This window comes from Cottoperca gobio, chromosome 15 (assembly GCF_900634415.1).
Source record: "Cottoperca gobio chromosome 15, fCotGob3.1, whole genome shotgun sequence".
NCBI classification, from domain to species: Eukaryota; Metazoa; Chordata; class Actinopteri; order Perciformes; family Bovichtidae; genus Cottoperca; species Cottoperca gobio.
In genome coordinates this window covers 9,341,623-9,358,627 of record NC_041369.1, presented here as the reverse complement: position 1 = coordinate 9,358,627, position 17,005 = coordinate 9,341,623, and the positions used below count along the sequence as shown (strand labels likewise).

Here is a 17,005-nt window from a genome sequence, read left to right as displayed (position 1 = left end):
ACAATGTATAGTCTGGGAATAAATGACATGCTGGACAGTAACTGGAATGGAAAAAGAATTCTGCAGAAGGACGTGTGAGCATGCCGAAACATTTCAACACGAGAGAGTGTGCTGTGCATCCCTCCCACGCACACACACACAAACACTAGCTGTTCCTTTCCTGAGCTGCTGTTTTTTTGTTGTGACATTTCAGCTTTTAAAGAGTGTGGATTACATAACCAACATTTTCCATCCTCCACTTTTTCTCAAAATGCTTTTTTCTTGTGTTGATTCGATTCCTCACAAAGGCTCTTATTAGAGAAGGCAGTTATTTATATCAATTGTATCAGTCTCTAGAGCAAGAGTTTGTCCTGCTGGCTCTGGATTGCGGCCACTGTAGTGTCTGAGGGGAATGTGCAATAGAGATGTTCAAGAAGATAAATATATGCACCGTTTGAAGAGGGAGAGATGCCTCCCTGTCAGTGCACCGTGCCTGGTGGTGGGATCGGACCACGTATTGATGGCATCCAGCCGGTTTGCCTCTCAGGTGTAAGATGTCACAGTCTGTTGACATCACTGATGTGCAAAATGTATTTGACGGGTCAGCATGTTTGTTTTTGTTCCACAGCCTCCTGACCCCGGGGTTGATCTGAGGGTCCTTCTAAAAAAGAGATGTATGTCACCCACACTCACACCATTCTCCATTAGCTTGATCATGTGTTATTATAGAAGAGCACTCTCTTTTCATCAGGGCTGATCTGTGTTGCCGGGGGACCCTCGGCCCTATTCAGCGCAGAAGCTTCCCCTTCAAACATCATCCCTCTCTGTCCTCAATCCCCTTAGCTTTGAAAAAGGATCCTGCGTCTTTAAAAAGGGGATGGGGTCCTGAGCCATTCAAGGTGTATCCAATGCCTCGCGCTCAGCAAGGCTCTTAAATGCAAAACAGACGGTGGAGCAAATAAAGATCAAAGGCAGCAGCCTTGCCCGCCTGGCCTGCTGTCCTCACATGCCAGGCGGTGCTGTCACAGTGAATCACGGCCATGCAGCTTCCATGCTCATGCTGACCCCCCTCCCACTACCACCTAAGGGCCACCAATCCCCCTCAACACTTTACAGCCCCAATGTGCTCCAGTGTTAGCAACAACACTCAGGGTTAAAAAGCAGACAGTGTTTGGCGCTGCCTTTGCCAAACCAAGCAAGAATTGACCCTGAGGGTTCAGAAGAGCCAGACATCTCTCACCTTCTTTTTCTTTTTTGCATTTGAATAAAACTGATTTACACTTCTGAGAGCACATGGGCATATAAAACATGTGGCGGTATATTAGTCATACGTTTAGCTCAATTAAAAGCATGACTGAATATAAAAACTCTTTTATAAGGGGGCAAAGCAGATTTTAATTTTTCCCCCTCGGTTTGTCCTCATTTGTCCGACAGCTTTGTGTGTGGATTTATGAGTAGGTGCATGTTATTTTAGCTTTTGTTTTGAACTGTTATAGAAAAGAAATGAGCCAGGGGCAGGTGTCAATCATGCCACTACGCTCATCGAAGAAGAGGATGTTAATTGCTTGGTGATACTATATGTCCAAGTGGATTAGAGTTATGTGCTTTGTGAGTTGAGATCCCTGCAGCATCTCAGTGATTCCCTGGTAGCAGGGGTTAAGTAAGACACCCTGCCCTCTCAGATGCTCAACTGCTACTTGACCTGTTTGTTCAGCTGTAGCCCCCCCCCCCCCCGACTCGCTGTGCAAAAGATGCGAGGCCCATGGCAGGCACAGTGCCAGCGGCGACACCCCTGTTTTGCCGGTAGGACATTGGGGGTGAAAGTTGAGAGGGAGGGATAGAGTGGCTAGATAAGCAACCTCCCGGTCCAGGTCAGCTATTTCAGATTAGAAGACCAAAGAAAAACCTTTTAATTACGTTTGCTGTGCAGTTAGGGCCCTGCGGTATTTGTGGCCCAGACACTTCCTGCATTGTGCTACACCACCCAAAAAAGGAGAAGCACAAGGGAGTGAATGAAAGAAAGTGAGGCAGTGAGGCTAAAAATGGGCTCAGCCACATCTGCACAACACCACAAAACAAAAGAGCTGCCTGATTGCCACCATGCACCGCGGTTACTTACCTACTAGAAGCCCTATAGTGAGCTCCAGCATGGACAACAAAACCACCTGTACTTGTTTTAATGTTAAATATTTCAGCTGAGCTTTCTCTTCATTTATTACAACATTAAACCTTCCATGTTTCCCCTGCTTTATTCTTCTTTTTATTCCCACAGTAAGCTCATGTGTGGAGATCTACTGAGAAATCCCAGAGCCAGCCCCGACAAATTTGGTCTAAAACGGCGCGAGTACGTTGGACATAATTTCCTTCTCATAACAAAAATAGAGGCAAAATACCAACAATCATATCTTGGTGATGCTTAATGAGCCCTTTCGGATCCTTGACAATATACCACTAATATGGTGCTTTGCATCCTTTGAAACATGCCAGAGTAGAGTCCTGTAAATAGTAACATAAAAACGAGGCCTCGCTGACGCACCACAACCAACGCAACAACATTTTCTCTGCACTTGCTTGTCTGCTGTATGTCTGCCTTCACATACATCTTCACACCAATTACACTCGGCCTCTAAATCTGTATTGTATCTTTATTCCTTTGTACGCCTTGGCACAGGAAACACAGCGCAAGTTGTGCAAGTGTTTGACGGGGAGGGAAGATGAAACGAGAGATGAAAAGAGGAGGTTGTACGAGTAATTGCCTGCTCTCGAGACACGTGGAGCCTGTCTGGAGGAGAGATACTAGGGGCTAAGGGTGGGGGGTGGAGGGGTGGTGGTGTAGGTATGTCATCAATTTGAGCTTGGCCATAATGCTTCAAAATATAGACGAACACCTCACTTTGATCTTTATGGCCTGTTCAGCAGACGGTCCGCTAAGATAACGATCCATGGCGGTTACTGTAATCTTAGCCTCGACTAAGCCCTTACTGTAGAGAGGGACAGAAGACTTCAAAAAAAGACAATGAGTGATGGTACAGATGGAGAAATGTGTATATTTTTTAACATATCTGTGTGATTTACAGTGAGGATTTGAAGGCGGGTTTTTGATAAAAGGCTGTGTTTGGGATAAATGGGTCGAAGGACGCATGTGGAGGAATTTTTGTATGAATAGTGAAGCGACTAGGTGATTGCAAGTAGCGCCTCAGGGGTGTGGAACGTGCTGGGGCCTGCTGCATTATAAAGACAAGCCCTGCACCAGGCCAGCTGTGCCGTACACAAGACAGGAGGAATGAGGGCACCATGAATGGCTTTCTCTGTGTGACAATGACTGCAGCACTCAGCGGAGAGGGAATGGTCAGAGGTCCTTGCTACGGAGAGGCAGCATTGTGTGTGTGTGTGTGTGTGTGTGTGTGTGTGTGTGTGTGTGTGTGTGTGTGTGTGTGTGTGTGTGTGTGTGAGTGCATGTGTACACTGAGAAATTACTCAGGAATGTGAGGATACATGCCAAAGACAAAGAATTTGAGTCGCATTCACAGGAACATTACCCTCCTCGCCCTCTGAAGAAATATCGCAATCCCATCAAAAGGCCTGGCCTGAGAGCCACACTGGATGGAACTAATGGAAATCTTGTGCACTGGCTTAAGTCTGTTGGAGGAGTTTGATCGATGAGCTTTTTCCTGCAGATGAATTTCCATCGACAGCAGGAGAGAAATCTGATAGCGGCTGATGAAACTTTGCTTGAAATAGTGTTTAACTTACAACCTTTAAGAAATCTCTGCCTGTGAAGATCATACACGCAAAGAGGATTTTTTTCTAGCAACACATTGATTGGCTTTTTCAAAGATTTATTTATAGATTTATATCTCACAAATCTTTCCGTACATTTGAATTCACACATTCTTTAAGCTCTATTACGGTTTATTCCTAACTTGAGACACGAATACGCACATTGGTGTCAAAGTTTGAGCTAGAGAAGAATCTCAAGTTAGCACTCAACCTTGTGTGAATCAGAAACCACTGTCATAGACATCCAACTCAGACACAGCTACAACTTAATAAATACTTTACAAAAATAATGCAGGCTTTTTACAATAAAGATCTGCCTCAGAGACACAAGGGACATGGTGGTAAATTAATGTGCATGCTAAATAAACTCACAAGCTTACATGAGAACCTGGATATTGTGAATGAAAAAAACGGGAGAAAATTAGATAACCCTGTTCTCTACCCCCCCACCCACCACCCACCCCCCCCCCCCCCCAACACATACCTGAAGAATCTCATTATTCTATTAACACAGGCCTCTCAGATTCACCAAACATAAACAATGAAGACGAACATGGACTCAATCTAAACGGACATTCCTAAAATAATCATTTTCCCTTTTTTAGAATACAAACTCTGTTCTCCCTTTAGTGATCAGATCTGAAAGAGATATTATTGGTGATGCAAATACTGGCGGAATTCGTATACATTTTTTTCAGAGGCTTATTTTATAAAAAAAAAATTCTAAACAAAAACAGAGCAACATTGTGTGCCTGGTTTTGGTGAAGTCAAGAAAAGTTCCTTGTGAGCAAGTAAGTGTTCTGACTCTGTTGGATTTGTATTCCTCTTGGTTCAAAAGAGCAGTAAGTCTTTTTCCTTAGAGCCTAAAAGTTCTTGTGTTATTTGATCTAAAACGGCACAATTTTTTAGGTTTAGCTGGATATTTAAGCAGTGTATGTTTTTTGCCTTTCACTCTACAGGCGGCTAGAATTCCCTTGCTTCTTCAAACTGTTTGTAGTAGTCATCATCCTGAGGGTTGTCGGGACACTTCTGCCCGTTGTTCGGCGGCCTAGCCTGGTTGTATCGGCTCCAGTCCCCTTTGCAGATGATCCAGGGCAGGATGTCCACCTTGTAGTGCAGGTCGGCTGAGAACTCTGTGCTGATGAGGTTGGGCGTGCCGGCCCCTTTGCCGCGAGTGATGAGCTTCATGCTGTCGTCGTAGCAGCAGTGCTGTGCTGCCAGCGTGGTGGACTCCAGTGTCAGCATGGAGCGGATGCAGTAACGGGCCGTGGGCTTGTAGATCTCCAGCTTCTCTTTTGGCCCGCTGGCGTCTTTCCAACGGAAATCTCGGCGCGTGGGAGCGTCATGTACGTCTGCTGTGCTGTACGCCACTTCGGTTGGGTAAGAGCAAGGGCAGCTGGGAAGGTCGTTTGCCACCTTGGTCATGTACTTCTTCAAGAAGTCGCTCTTGCAGTTCATCCATCGCTCGCAGCTGTCTGTGTCTGGAAGAAAGGAAGACACTAATAAATGCTCCTTCCTAGCATTAGAAGATGAAAGTGTGAGAAGTGTAATATTTAACATGAAGGTGTGTTTTCACTGGGTTGGTTGGACAGGGGCATACTGTGCTCTTCCTGTTTTGCTGCACATTTTTTTTTATCTCTGAGCAGTAATGGAGCGCAGCCTGAGCATGAGGAATGCTAAGTGTGTGCAGGAGCACTGCTGCCAGATGGATGAACTGACTTTGATAGTGTAAGAACATCTGAATGAGGGATAGTCTGGAATAGGTTAAGAGTAGGCAGAATCTTACCAACACCAAAGAGCTCTGTGGCATTGAACTCATCTGTTCCAGCTAACAGGCTCACTTCAGTAGCTGCTGTCTTGAAGGCGTCTTCAATACCTGAGAGATGAATGAACAGTGGATCAAAACATGAAAGACTACTAAATCAACCCATGCACTTACAAACTATCCTCTAATATCCAATAACATCATCTTTATCTGTGGATGTTTTCTGTTCTGTGAGCCAAAATCGAGACTTTACCTGGGCAGTTGGGCATATCACAAGTTCTGGACTCGGTGGCTGTACAGGCGTAACCACATGACCTGGTTCTCTTCTGGTTGCCATTTCCACAGGTGACGCTGCACGCTGTCCAGTTACTCCAGTCCCCCTCTGCATCCATATAGTCTGGATCAGAGAGAAAGAGAGAGAGATCTTCAGCTCTGATGCAGGCCACATGCTGAACTTACTCAGGCCTGTTAGCATGCCTCACTAATAATAAGTGGGGGGAGGACATGAAAGGGGAAGTGGGGGAGCTCAAAGTTCTCTTTGACTTTGGCCCTCAAAGCAGAGACCACGCAAGCCTGCCTACACACACACACACACACACACACACACACACACACACACACACACACACACACACACACACACACACACACACACACACACACACACACACACACACACACTACGTTGTACATGGCATAGGGCTCAGTATGTGTTTTCAGTCAGTGAAGTAACAGGGAAGGATTTAGCTAATTCCAACAAAGCTACAGGGGATCCGGCAGGGAATTTACAAATACAGATGTACTGCGTATCCCTGGCACAGTGGCGCTAGACACCATTCAGTTGCTATCTCTGTGATTCATTGGTTTGAAAATAGGAAGTGAAATGGCAAGAAATCCGCTTTAACTCCAATTATCATTCAGCAGATCGCAGTAATGGGTATACTAGGAAACAGTTACACAAGGTTCTACGATCTCTACCGCACGCAAACATACACAACACACATCTTGAAAGCAGTACTTCATCAATGAGGGGAATTAATGTGGGCATGTTGGGATGGAAGTATTTCTGGCCAGGGTCCAAACCTGTCCCCCCCCCCCGCTGCCATCTGCCCCTCATTATGAGCATTTTGTATGAATAAAGGCCAGATAGTCATCTGCGCCCCTCCCCCTTCCGTAGCTCATACGGCCAATGAGCTGCTGGCAGCTGAGACAGAAGTCAGAATTTAGAAAACTTGATAATAACCTGCCCTCAGCCTCAGCAGATGGGACGACTGAATGTTTTACCAAAAGCCTGTGATGGATGACCCTCACTGATCTGTCCACAGGTATGATCATTAGGGTTAAAACCAGCACAGAAATCACGATAAAAGATTTTCCTGTCCATTTTGTGGTATAAATAAAGGATGAATGAACGCTGACCGCAGAGATAAGCCGGAAACATTAAACATTGGCTTTTGTTTGACAGAAAAAGATTATAAAATTGCCTCCCTAACCGCTGTAGTGCAAGTGCAAGTGGATAAAATGACATTTTCCACAGCATATGCATTCCTGTTCGAACCATGTTGGTTTGGGCATGCTACGACACGGGCCCGACGCATACTGTATGACAGTGAGTGTAAATTCTTCCACAGCAGATTTATCAGTGGGGTTTCTTTAGGAGAGTGTTGTGAGGATGGTGTGGTAGCCTTAACAGTGCTTCTGGCCCCATTCCTGCTGCTGAACTTTGATGTAGCAAAGGCGTTTAAACTGTGTCACGTAGCTAGCTCTACACCACAGAGGAATCTATCTCATAAAAAAGTGTTAAAGGCTTCAATCAGGGGCTCCCAAAGGCTCGCCTGGGATGACTGCACTTATTATGGTGACAGCATAAATCAGCAAATCTGCAAATTACAGATTCCACATCAGACTATAGCCATCTGTGGAAACCAATGCTCAAATAATAGCCTATGGACCCAGCTAAGTATTCTGCCACGTGCATTGTGCACTCATTTCCTTGCACTCTTCTGTCATTCTCACCATATTCAGTTTGAGCTTTGCTTCCTCCCCCGGTGCCTCCTCTCCTGTCCCAGTCTGCCGGCGGCCTGAGGAAGTTGCTGTCCTCGCTGTTGCTCCCGTAGGTGCGATCATGCTCCTCTGTCTGATGAGTGGTGGAGGAGGAGGGTGGAGAAGAGCGAGGCCACCAGTTTCTCCAGTTAGGAGAAGCCCAGTTGGGTTTGCTCTCCTTACGGAGGCCTTTTTCTGGCTCGTGGCCCTCCAGTCCATCCACCACTTCAATGGTCACCTGTGTTAAAGAACAGAAGTCAATTTAAAGTCGATATTCAACACAAGGTTATGGTCAACAAAGAAGATACTTGAAGAGCACAAACATCACAAGAAAAGGCATTTTAATTGTTCCTTTGAGCTTTCTTGTGATTTGTGTCTCCATATATCGTCATCCGAAGAGCACCTCAACAAACAGGAAGCTCTGCTACACAAACATTTTATTGATACTTGTATAGCATTTTGGGACAGACTGGGTTGATCGGGTGCTGTGAGGTGACACTTTCTGATACCCCCACGCACAATATTACCCCCTCCCCCCTCACACATGTGCCTCCCAGATGAAGGGGGACCACCACCCCTGCCCCACAGTCACCCTCCCACCTCTTGGGCTCTCTCCACCTAAACACAAAGTTCAAAGGGCTACTCAGCCTCCTCCAGACCATGAAAGCCAGATGATTCCCAGGATCAAAGACCCCCCCCCCTCCACCCTCCCCTTCTCCCACAGCCTCACGCCCTTGCTCAATTGGTTGCTCTGCTCTCTTCCCACATCTTGAGATGTTAATACACTTTGTTCGTGCTCGGATTAAGCAGTGATGCTCTCAGAAATGGAAAGACCCCCTCGCTGGATTAGACAGCAGAATGATTTAAACGTGACAGCGGTTACTCGGCCATCTGCACCACTGAGGGACTTTATGGGCAAGAGGCTTGCCACACATTTACATAAGCTGCCGTCTGTCTTCCTGCACATGGGTTAGTAGTAGTAAGGCATTGCTGGTTAGTGTCTGCCTTTCAGCTGTCATTATGATGGACGTGAGACCTCAGTGTCTATCTTAAGCTTCACTACGAGCTAGGAAGTGTGAAAGGGGGACAGAGGGAGAAGGGAGGAAGAGAAAAAGGGGGTAGTGATGTGCACCAAACTATTCTCCTTCTTCCTGTTTGCTCTTCCTGTCCTACGTGGTTGAGTAGCCATGTCTTACAAGTGAGTGAAAGCATCAAAGCAGGTGCACAGACACACATGGTCACCTGTATGTTGGGATTCTGTCCATTGATATCAGCTTTGGAGAGGTCGGGGAAGTTGTGCAGGTCGAGGAGGAAAGCTCCGGGCCCGTCCCTGTGTACGTTGCTGCCTTGTGCCCAGGGTAGGGTGGCAGGCCGGTGGGCCAACCGGTGTTCTGGACCAGACCTCCGGTCCTCAGAAGCCAGTTGGGCAGAAGAGCTGCTTTTTGCATTTATATTGTTCTGCTGAGGAGAGAAAAGAACATCGCATTAATTTATTATTGTTTGTGCTTTCACATTATAAGATTATTTACTTGATTCCCTTTTGTGTGAATGTTTAGACTAAGGGCCCTGTCACTTGGCATCTACAGAGGCATCACACTCAGCCACATTAGATTGATGTTGACAGAGGTTCATGTGGCCATGACCTCTGTCATAAATCCTGCGGGCAGCGGACTCTCGTCTACTCGGAGCCCAGAAAGAAGGAGCCACTAAAACAGTGGGACAAACATCCCACTGAGTTCTGTGCGTCTGTCTGCATCCACCAAAATATATCGCGAGCAGAGCCAATGTCACAGTCAGACTGTATATTTTTCCATTTTTAACTGACAGAGTATGCTGCTGCTGTTATATGATGTGGACATTTTTAGCATGTCCTGGTGCTGGCTGGGAGAAAAGAGCATGTAAGACTGACATGTTTCCTGCAATACAGAGAAACCTCAGCAAACATTGCAAAATAATTACTTCTGCCTTCCTGACGACAGAAGAACTTTTGGTCTTGTGACAGGAGTGTTGTAAATTCATCCCCAAAGGACAGTTAAGGACAGATGTCCCCTGTCAGGTATGCACAGAAGGAACAATTATTCCTCAATTGGACAGACAGCCATAAGTAGTCTGCAATCATCCATTCTGGGGTGGCAGAAAATAAGATCAAAGAAAGCCATCAATCATGTTCCTTGTTTTCTTTTTTTCACGTCCCATTTCTTCCTCCCTAGTGTTTTTGTGGCCAGGCTGAGGTCTGAGAATATGGCAGCAGTGCTGTACTGTTGCGGTGGCCAGTCACAGACAAAGTGTCAGCTCAGCCACATTGTGGTGGGCATAAAAGCCCCCAGTGGAGCTGTTTGTGTCCAGCCAAGGTGCACTCTGGGACAATATAGACACTGTAAATGGAGCTGCACAGCAAGGGAGGAAGGATTATAAATGTACATGTAACTTGAATTCAACCACAGAGGGGACAGCGGCTGCACAGAAAGTGTCCTATATTCCTTTTATCATTACTTTTCTTAACTAGATGGAGAGATTCTAGATTCACAGATGGAGTTAATAGGATAATTTGATACATTTCAAAAAACACATATCTTAATGTGAGCTCTTGCCATAATTACAATCATTTTGTCTGTAGCCACCAAATAAAAAGAGGGAGAGATGAGATGATGAGTTTTCTTTTTTTTAAATCAGAATTTATGTTCAAAATCATAAAGTTTGAAGACAATTATTCCGAAAGAGCACAATCCAATTAAAACCACAAATGCCTTTTGCAAAACCAAGCGATTATGGCTAGGCGCTCAGTACAGAATAAAGGTCATTATCACATATCGACCCTTCATGTGAACAGGATGCTGCTCCATCACAAGTCCTCGGCTTTGAGATGTCCATGTGATAACCCCGTCTTTCAAGTGCCCAGCCACAGAAGTCACTGTCAGGGAGCAGGCCCAACACAACACTTACATGTTCAATCACAAAGTAAAAACATACACACAAGTGTAAATAAAGCAAACAGGTGTGGTTGATCATATTTGATGGTTCTTAGCATTTAACTGCAGACCACACAAGTCGCTCTTACTGTTTAATGATACTGATACAGACAGCCACTGAAGACAGACAATGTATTTTGTTTTCCCATCACAAAACTGTAAAGTGCTGTCATTCACAACACTTGTCATTTGAGGAAATCCATCCAAAAATGCTCTGGTTGCTGATTAACACACATAAATAGCTGTCATTGAGTTATGATTTACTACGTTCTCCACAAGTTGGTCTATTAAAAGAAAGCAGATGCCGCCACAAATGTACCAGAATACACAAACTGTTGGGACGTGAAACCCAGTCACAGTGTTCGCAGGCAGATTAATCCCTCATTATCCAGTTTGATCCTATCTGAGTCTTCTGTTGTCACATTATGCTGTATAACACATGGCAGGCAGATTATCTAATCCTGACACAAATTTGGTTTATTTAAAGTCAAATTCCGATTAATCCCAGGACAGCACTTGTGGTGATGCTTTGCTCAGTACGAGAGTGTTTGTAGACACAGAGATTCTCAGTTTATGGGCAAATATTAGTTCTTTATCAATAATGCAATTTAATTTAGTTTTTTTTGCAGTTGGAACGATGAGAATGCTCCATAGGGGAGAATAGACTGATACTTATACACAAATATCTAATGAACATGGAAGAAGTGCTACAGGTTTGAATACAAGTAGTGACAATTATTTGCTACCAAACTAATAAAGTAACTAAATTAAAGGACAGCTTTATGTTTAAATTATTTGCAATCACCAGCTGTTATTTTGTAATATGCCCTCTTGCTTACACTTAACACACTTAAAGCTGCTCAGTGAGACACTAGATGACATTGTCAGACTTTCTTTGGTGCCAACAGGACACATGCTGATTTTCTTACTGTAGTAAATACATCAAAATCTTGTCAAAACATAGAAAGATATCAGCCTTAAATATAATCCCGTTGATTAAAGCCTTGAACTGAATTGTAAATAGGAAAATTGTGAGATTGTATTTCTGAAAACAGTCCATCACAGGGACATCGAAGATGCTTTTCCCAAGAAGCACTGAGATTTCATTAAATCTTTATTTCCAACTGGGAGCTCAGCAGTGTGAAGGACAAGCCATGAAGTTTTATACAACCTAATAACAGATTTCTGTTCTGTCTCAATCAGTATTTCAGCAGAACAATTGAGGAGAGTTAGTGGAGTTGAAAAGGATGGAAAGATTAAGGATTGGCAGTTATGTATCAGTTGTGTGGAGTCTGTAAATTCCTGATAATGTCGACATAAACACCTCTCTCTGGCTTTTCCAAGTGAATCTCAGTGGAGCTTTTTAACCCAACGTAATGAATAAAGCATGCTGTTTTCTCATGTTCCTCTAATACGGCACAGGCTGTAACAGCACAGAAGTATCTCATTTTAATGTTATAAATAAGCGGTGTTGCCCTTTGATGGCGGGCTGCTTTACTGTCCCTATCACTCATTTGAGATCTTCCTCAACGAGGAACGTGCTTTAATTTGGAGATCAAAAGTGACACGCCATTCCTCAGTTCATCTGGGGCCTCCCAGGATGTCACCCCCCACTCTCAAAAGCCATGAATGAACACTTGCACACACAAGCCACCCCCCCCCCCCCTCCCCACAGTATCTCCTCTTCTTTTCCCGCTTCCCCTTTTTTTCACTTTGTGAGGGCTGCTTAAAGGGGCATGACTCCATTTTCAATTGGGAGCAACTCAGGGGTCCTTCCCCCAGGGAGGCTGGCAGGAAATGAAGGCAGTGTACATTGTGCCAGATGCTTTTCAGCACTACACTTATGTAGGTGGAAGAGAAGACTATCCTACCCCTGTCACACGCCTCATACTGGGCTAACGTGTGTGTTTATTTACAGGATCAAACTGAGAAGGTACCATATCTATATCGGAGTCCAAAAGTGAACTTTTAAGACAAGTAAAAAAAAAAAGAAGAAAATAAGCTTGAGTAGAAAATCATGATCAATTAATGACTACAGTAAGTATGTTCTAAACTGACAAATACTGGGGTTTTTTTAATCTAAAATGACACCGCCACAGTGGATGAACCTGCCTTCCTGGGTCAGTTATGATACTGTGCCTCGGACCAAAGCATTTCCTCTCTCCACTACAGGTGCATGGAGCCGCATCCTGTCATTTGTGTTTCTGTGAAAGGCATTTTAAATATGACACCTTGGAATGACAATACACCCCCTGGGCCGTGACAAGCCTAGCTGAAAGATGACATCACTCTCTTCAGTGGCGGACCAGTGAAGCATATCCGCACAAAGTCATTCATGAGCAAAAAAACATGCAGCGCTTTTCTCAACACGGGGTGTGTGTGGCAATGTTGGGCTCTTTCATTACAAGCCAGAATCTCTATGTAAATTTGAACTAGTGACAAAAGGGATGTGTTAAGTATTTCTTGTTGCAATTTTCCTCAGAAGAAAACTCTTCCTGTTCGTCCAGTCCAACATTTGGCTGTGTGACAAATATTCTATAAATTCCTGGAATATTTCTTCAGCTTTGCGTGCCCTAATATCCAACCGAACACAGGCTTGCTGTTGCATATATGCACGCCGCTCTACAGTGATAGTGGAGATAAGAGAAATTACCCTCACCAGAATGATTTCCATTCATTTCCCCCAAGCCCTAATAAAGAATTTATGAAGGGCATAAATACCCATTTATCACTGGGACATGACGAAAGTATTTCAGTAGTATGCTAAATATACATCAAAAAGGCAGCTGAAGGATGCTTAACACTCTCTAAAAAAGCCTGTTGATCCCAGACCTGACTTAACCCTTGAGTCAAGATGTGAGGCTCTGCTGGAGACTGTGTGCTTTATGCTGATGTTAAAATGGCCAGTTAAACTGTTAAACCTGTCTTAAGTGGTGTCATGTTGACAAATGTTGTTGAGGCACGTTCTAAACTGGACCACAACCCAAAAAGGTCTCGTTTAAAACTACAGACTACATTAATGTCAAAAGATTTCAAAAACTTTTATTCCATTTCTTGTCTATTCCTCACACACCGAACAATAATATCTGATCTGTCTATTTGGCCTCGCCAACATATGTGAGATAGTGCAAGGTCAAATAAAACAAATTGGACTTAAGGCTTGATCTGGAGTCGGTTTGATGCCAGACTCTTCTTTAAACACTTTTCTGGGGCATGTGTGCTGGTCGTGGATTGGGCACCCTCTGGGGTTCAGCTCTGACCCTCCGCCTCATCAACTGAAAGCTTGGATGACAGTGATGAGCCCATGATGACAGAGAAGTGCCTGCAGCTACCATTTAACCCCCAACTATAGGTCTGGTGCAGGGGGCTGATCTCTGACCCTGCCTCATCTTCCATCCCTCTGCTGGCTCCCTGCCATTCCCGAGGGACACCAGAGGGAGACTACTTCTGTGTGTATGTCAACAATCCCCAAAGTCTGACATGGTTCCTGGTGAATGGAGGCTTTATTTTACCTGAGCCATCTGCTTTTCCATGATCATTTTATCTAACCCATCTGTGACTAAATGACACCCCTTATATATCATCTTTTGCATCAAATTCCCGGAAGAAATCGGAAAGCACCTCACTACTAATATAATTCCTAACTCACCTCTGTAAGTGCTGTGTCCTGATCCAGGCTCAGAGTTTCATTTCCCTGGGGTAGCGGGCTGCTCCGCAGTACCGTGATGTGCAAGGTAAGGAGAAGAAGTCCCAGGAGGAGCAGCAGTTCCGCCGCCAGTCGCACCATCCTTTTGACGCGGGCGCTCTTTGGAGCCTGCGGTGTGGCCGGAGATCCCACCCCGCCTCCTCCCGGTGCAGAGACTCCAATCTCCGGATCCGCCGGGGACGAGGAGGCGCAACACCACTTCGGAGCCACTTCGGGAATCAGAATTGCAAAAAATGAAGGGAAAAGGATCGGAGGAGGGGGCAGCCGAATAATTTTGGGAAAAGTGCTGTAGATTAATTTGGATCCAGAGTGGTTTCTTTGTAAACTGCGTCCTAAATTAAGATTGCTTTTCTTTTACTTATTGTTCATATAGTTTGATTTTGAGTTGATCTGCCAATGAATACAGTGTACTGCAGGGCTGATCCAGCGCGCAGCATTAACACGTTCCCCTCTTGTTGCGCCCTCGTCAAATCTCCAAGCTCAGGAAACTTGCAGCCCAGTTGCCCCGTGGTGTCCCCGCCACATTCTCAGCCTCACACTTCACTTTTCCTCACTTCCACCTCAGCCGCTTTGTGCATTTCTTGTTGTGTCCACATTCTGCGTTATCCAACGTTATTCGACGACACTACCTTTGGAGAAAAGAGTACAGGTAGTTAAATATATATATATATATATATGTATATATATATATATATATATATATATATATATATATATCTTCCCAGTTAAGACTTCAAGGTGGAGTTCTGTCTTCACAAACAGTATTCATCCATTAAGCTGCGGATTGTGAGCCCACCAAAATGAAGACACGGGCTGGCGTGCGTCTGTAACGAGTCCTGTTGGAGGAAACAAGTCAAACCTTATCAAACTACAGCTTAATAAAACACACGCTGTTGTTGATGTGCGCTCTTGGGGTGGTTTTATACTATACGCCCCTGTGCAGGAGCCCTCCCCCTGGTTAACTCTTTCGCCCCTCTCCTCCCTAAACTGATGTCCGGCGGGGTTTAACACCAACTATTTGAGTGGGAAACACCCCAAAAGTATATAATGCTATTTTCCCATTGCAGATGTGATACTTGTAAGTCCTTTATAGTCACAGGACCACAATGACAGAGATGTATCTTTAAAAACGTCAAAATATCTTCGAGAACATTTTGGCAGATTGTATAGAATTTCCACATTTCAATAGGCATTCAATCACGCATATATGCTGATTAAGTCATCCCCACAGTTAAACATTGAATAAAAAGCCACTTTACAGGCACGAAAAGTATCCCTGGAACAACCTCAAGTATCCTCAGTCGTCCTCGGAGGCGCACTGGGCACACAGGCGCGTCGTAGCGCAGAGGAAGACACCCGGAGGCGCCTTACAGGAGGTCTGCCTCTCCTGTTGACATGTGTGCAGCAGCAGCCTCGTCTCAGTCTTTGATTAAAGCGCTCCTGCGGAAGGTGCTGTAACACTTCGCTTAAGCGAGACAAATGGTGCGTAATGTGATTAGCCCTCGTGAGACTTTTTATTGTCCGCTTCAAAGGACAGGTCGCTGTGTCAAATTATGCACCAAGCGGGGATGCTGCTGTTTCAGCATGGGTGACAGTTCACTGAGCCCCGGAGGCATGGAGGAGACCGCGGTGCATCTAATATCGTTTGTCACCTTTGAAGTCGACACATTCAGTTTGGGCACAAGTGGAACAATAATGTTACTGACGATGACGAACAAGATCTCATTAGTGTCATGGATTATTTGTCAGTGTCATAGCAGCTCGCATACAACCATATAAACGTGTTTTGTTTGGTTGTGCGCATGCATAATCCTTGATGGTGTGGCCAAATGGTGCGTAACGCACAGCTCCGACAGCACAGTAGCAGCAGAGCTTGTCCACATTATACTTTTATAGCCTATTTAACTGAAAACTATTTCATTAACCTTTTCCTGCATCACATAGTTTCTATATACCAGTGTTTTAAATGTGTTGAAAATCCAAAGAAATCCCACAAAGGGTCATCATTAATTATATTTTACAGCTCTGGGTGTCATGAGTCCTATAGGAGTTATGATAAGTTCCTGAACTCACTTCAGCTGTGATATAACTCCAATGTGCCCATTTGATGCCCATGTGTGCACAGTGCTCTGACTGACAGCTTACTTATTATTATTATTATTATTATTATTATTATTATTATTATTATTATTATTATTATTATTATTATTATAAACAATGCCAGTAGAGTAACTGGCAGCAGATGAGCAGGATGGAGCAATTCAACACATTTAAAGAATTATTTCATCCATCATTTATAAAGTTGGTTTAACTATCTCACAAATATCTGATGAGATCAAATGTCTGAATTTGTCTAAAATATACCAAAAAAGGATTGTAGTCTTCTTCTTCACTAATGAAATACACCACACTTCACACCCACTTCATTATGCTCAAGTGGTTCCCAGTAAACAGCTTTACTGCAGTCTTACTTACTCCAGGCCCAGCATAGCTGTCAAAACCATGTAAATCTGTTCTTTGTCTGCTTCACTTCAAAAATCCCTTTCCAGAATAGAAAAATCTCTTGTCTAAATGGAAAACAGAGAGCAGAGAGAATGGCTTGCCTGCTTTGGACACAGTGGTGGACATCAAAGGCGTAGCAGAGGATCCCCCTTCAGAATACTACATGCCATTCCAATAAGTGCAGTGTATTTGGATCTGCAGTTCAAAAGGGGCTGGTGCAGGCAGGCAGGTCTCTGGGGCCTTGCCACCAGTAGTCAGGCT

General features: G+C 44.5%; 1 protein-coding gene across 1 annotated transcript; it reads right to left on the bottom strand.

Moving 5' to 3' along the window:
- Positions 1–4,249: 4,249 nt before the first annotated feature.
- On the bottom strand, positions 4,250–15,618 carry ism1 (isthmin 1). Its single transcript, XM_029450083.1, has 7 exons — positions 15,502–15,618; positions 14,186–14,871; positions 8,810–9,028; positions 7,541–7,805; positions 5,778–5,921; positions 5,546–5,635; positions 4,250–5,240 (listed from the first exon to the last, which is right to left on the bottom strand). The coding sequence occupies exons 2-7, from the start codon at positions 14,321–14,323 to the stop codon at positions 4,723–4,725; spliced, it is 1,374 nt and encodes a 457-aa protein (XP_029305943.1). The 5' UTR covers positions 14,324–14,871; positions 15,502–15,618; the 3' UTR covers positions 4,250–4,722.
- Positions 15,619–17,005: the final 1,387 nt, after the last annotated feature.

Coding starts and splice junctions, on each gene's coding strand:
- ism1 (XM_029450083.1), bottom strand. CDS start 14,323: ATGGTGCGACTGGCGGCGGAACTGCTGCTCCTCCTGGGACTTCTTCTC. Junction 7,806..8,809: donor GACAGAATCCCAACATACAG/GTGACCATGTGT, acceptor TCTTTAACACAG/GTGACCATTGAAGTGGTGGA. Junction 5,636..5,777: donor TGATATGCCCAACTGCCCAG/GTAAAGTCTCGA, acceptor TTCATCTCTCAG/GTATTGAAGACGCCTTCAAG.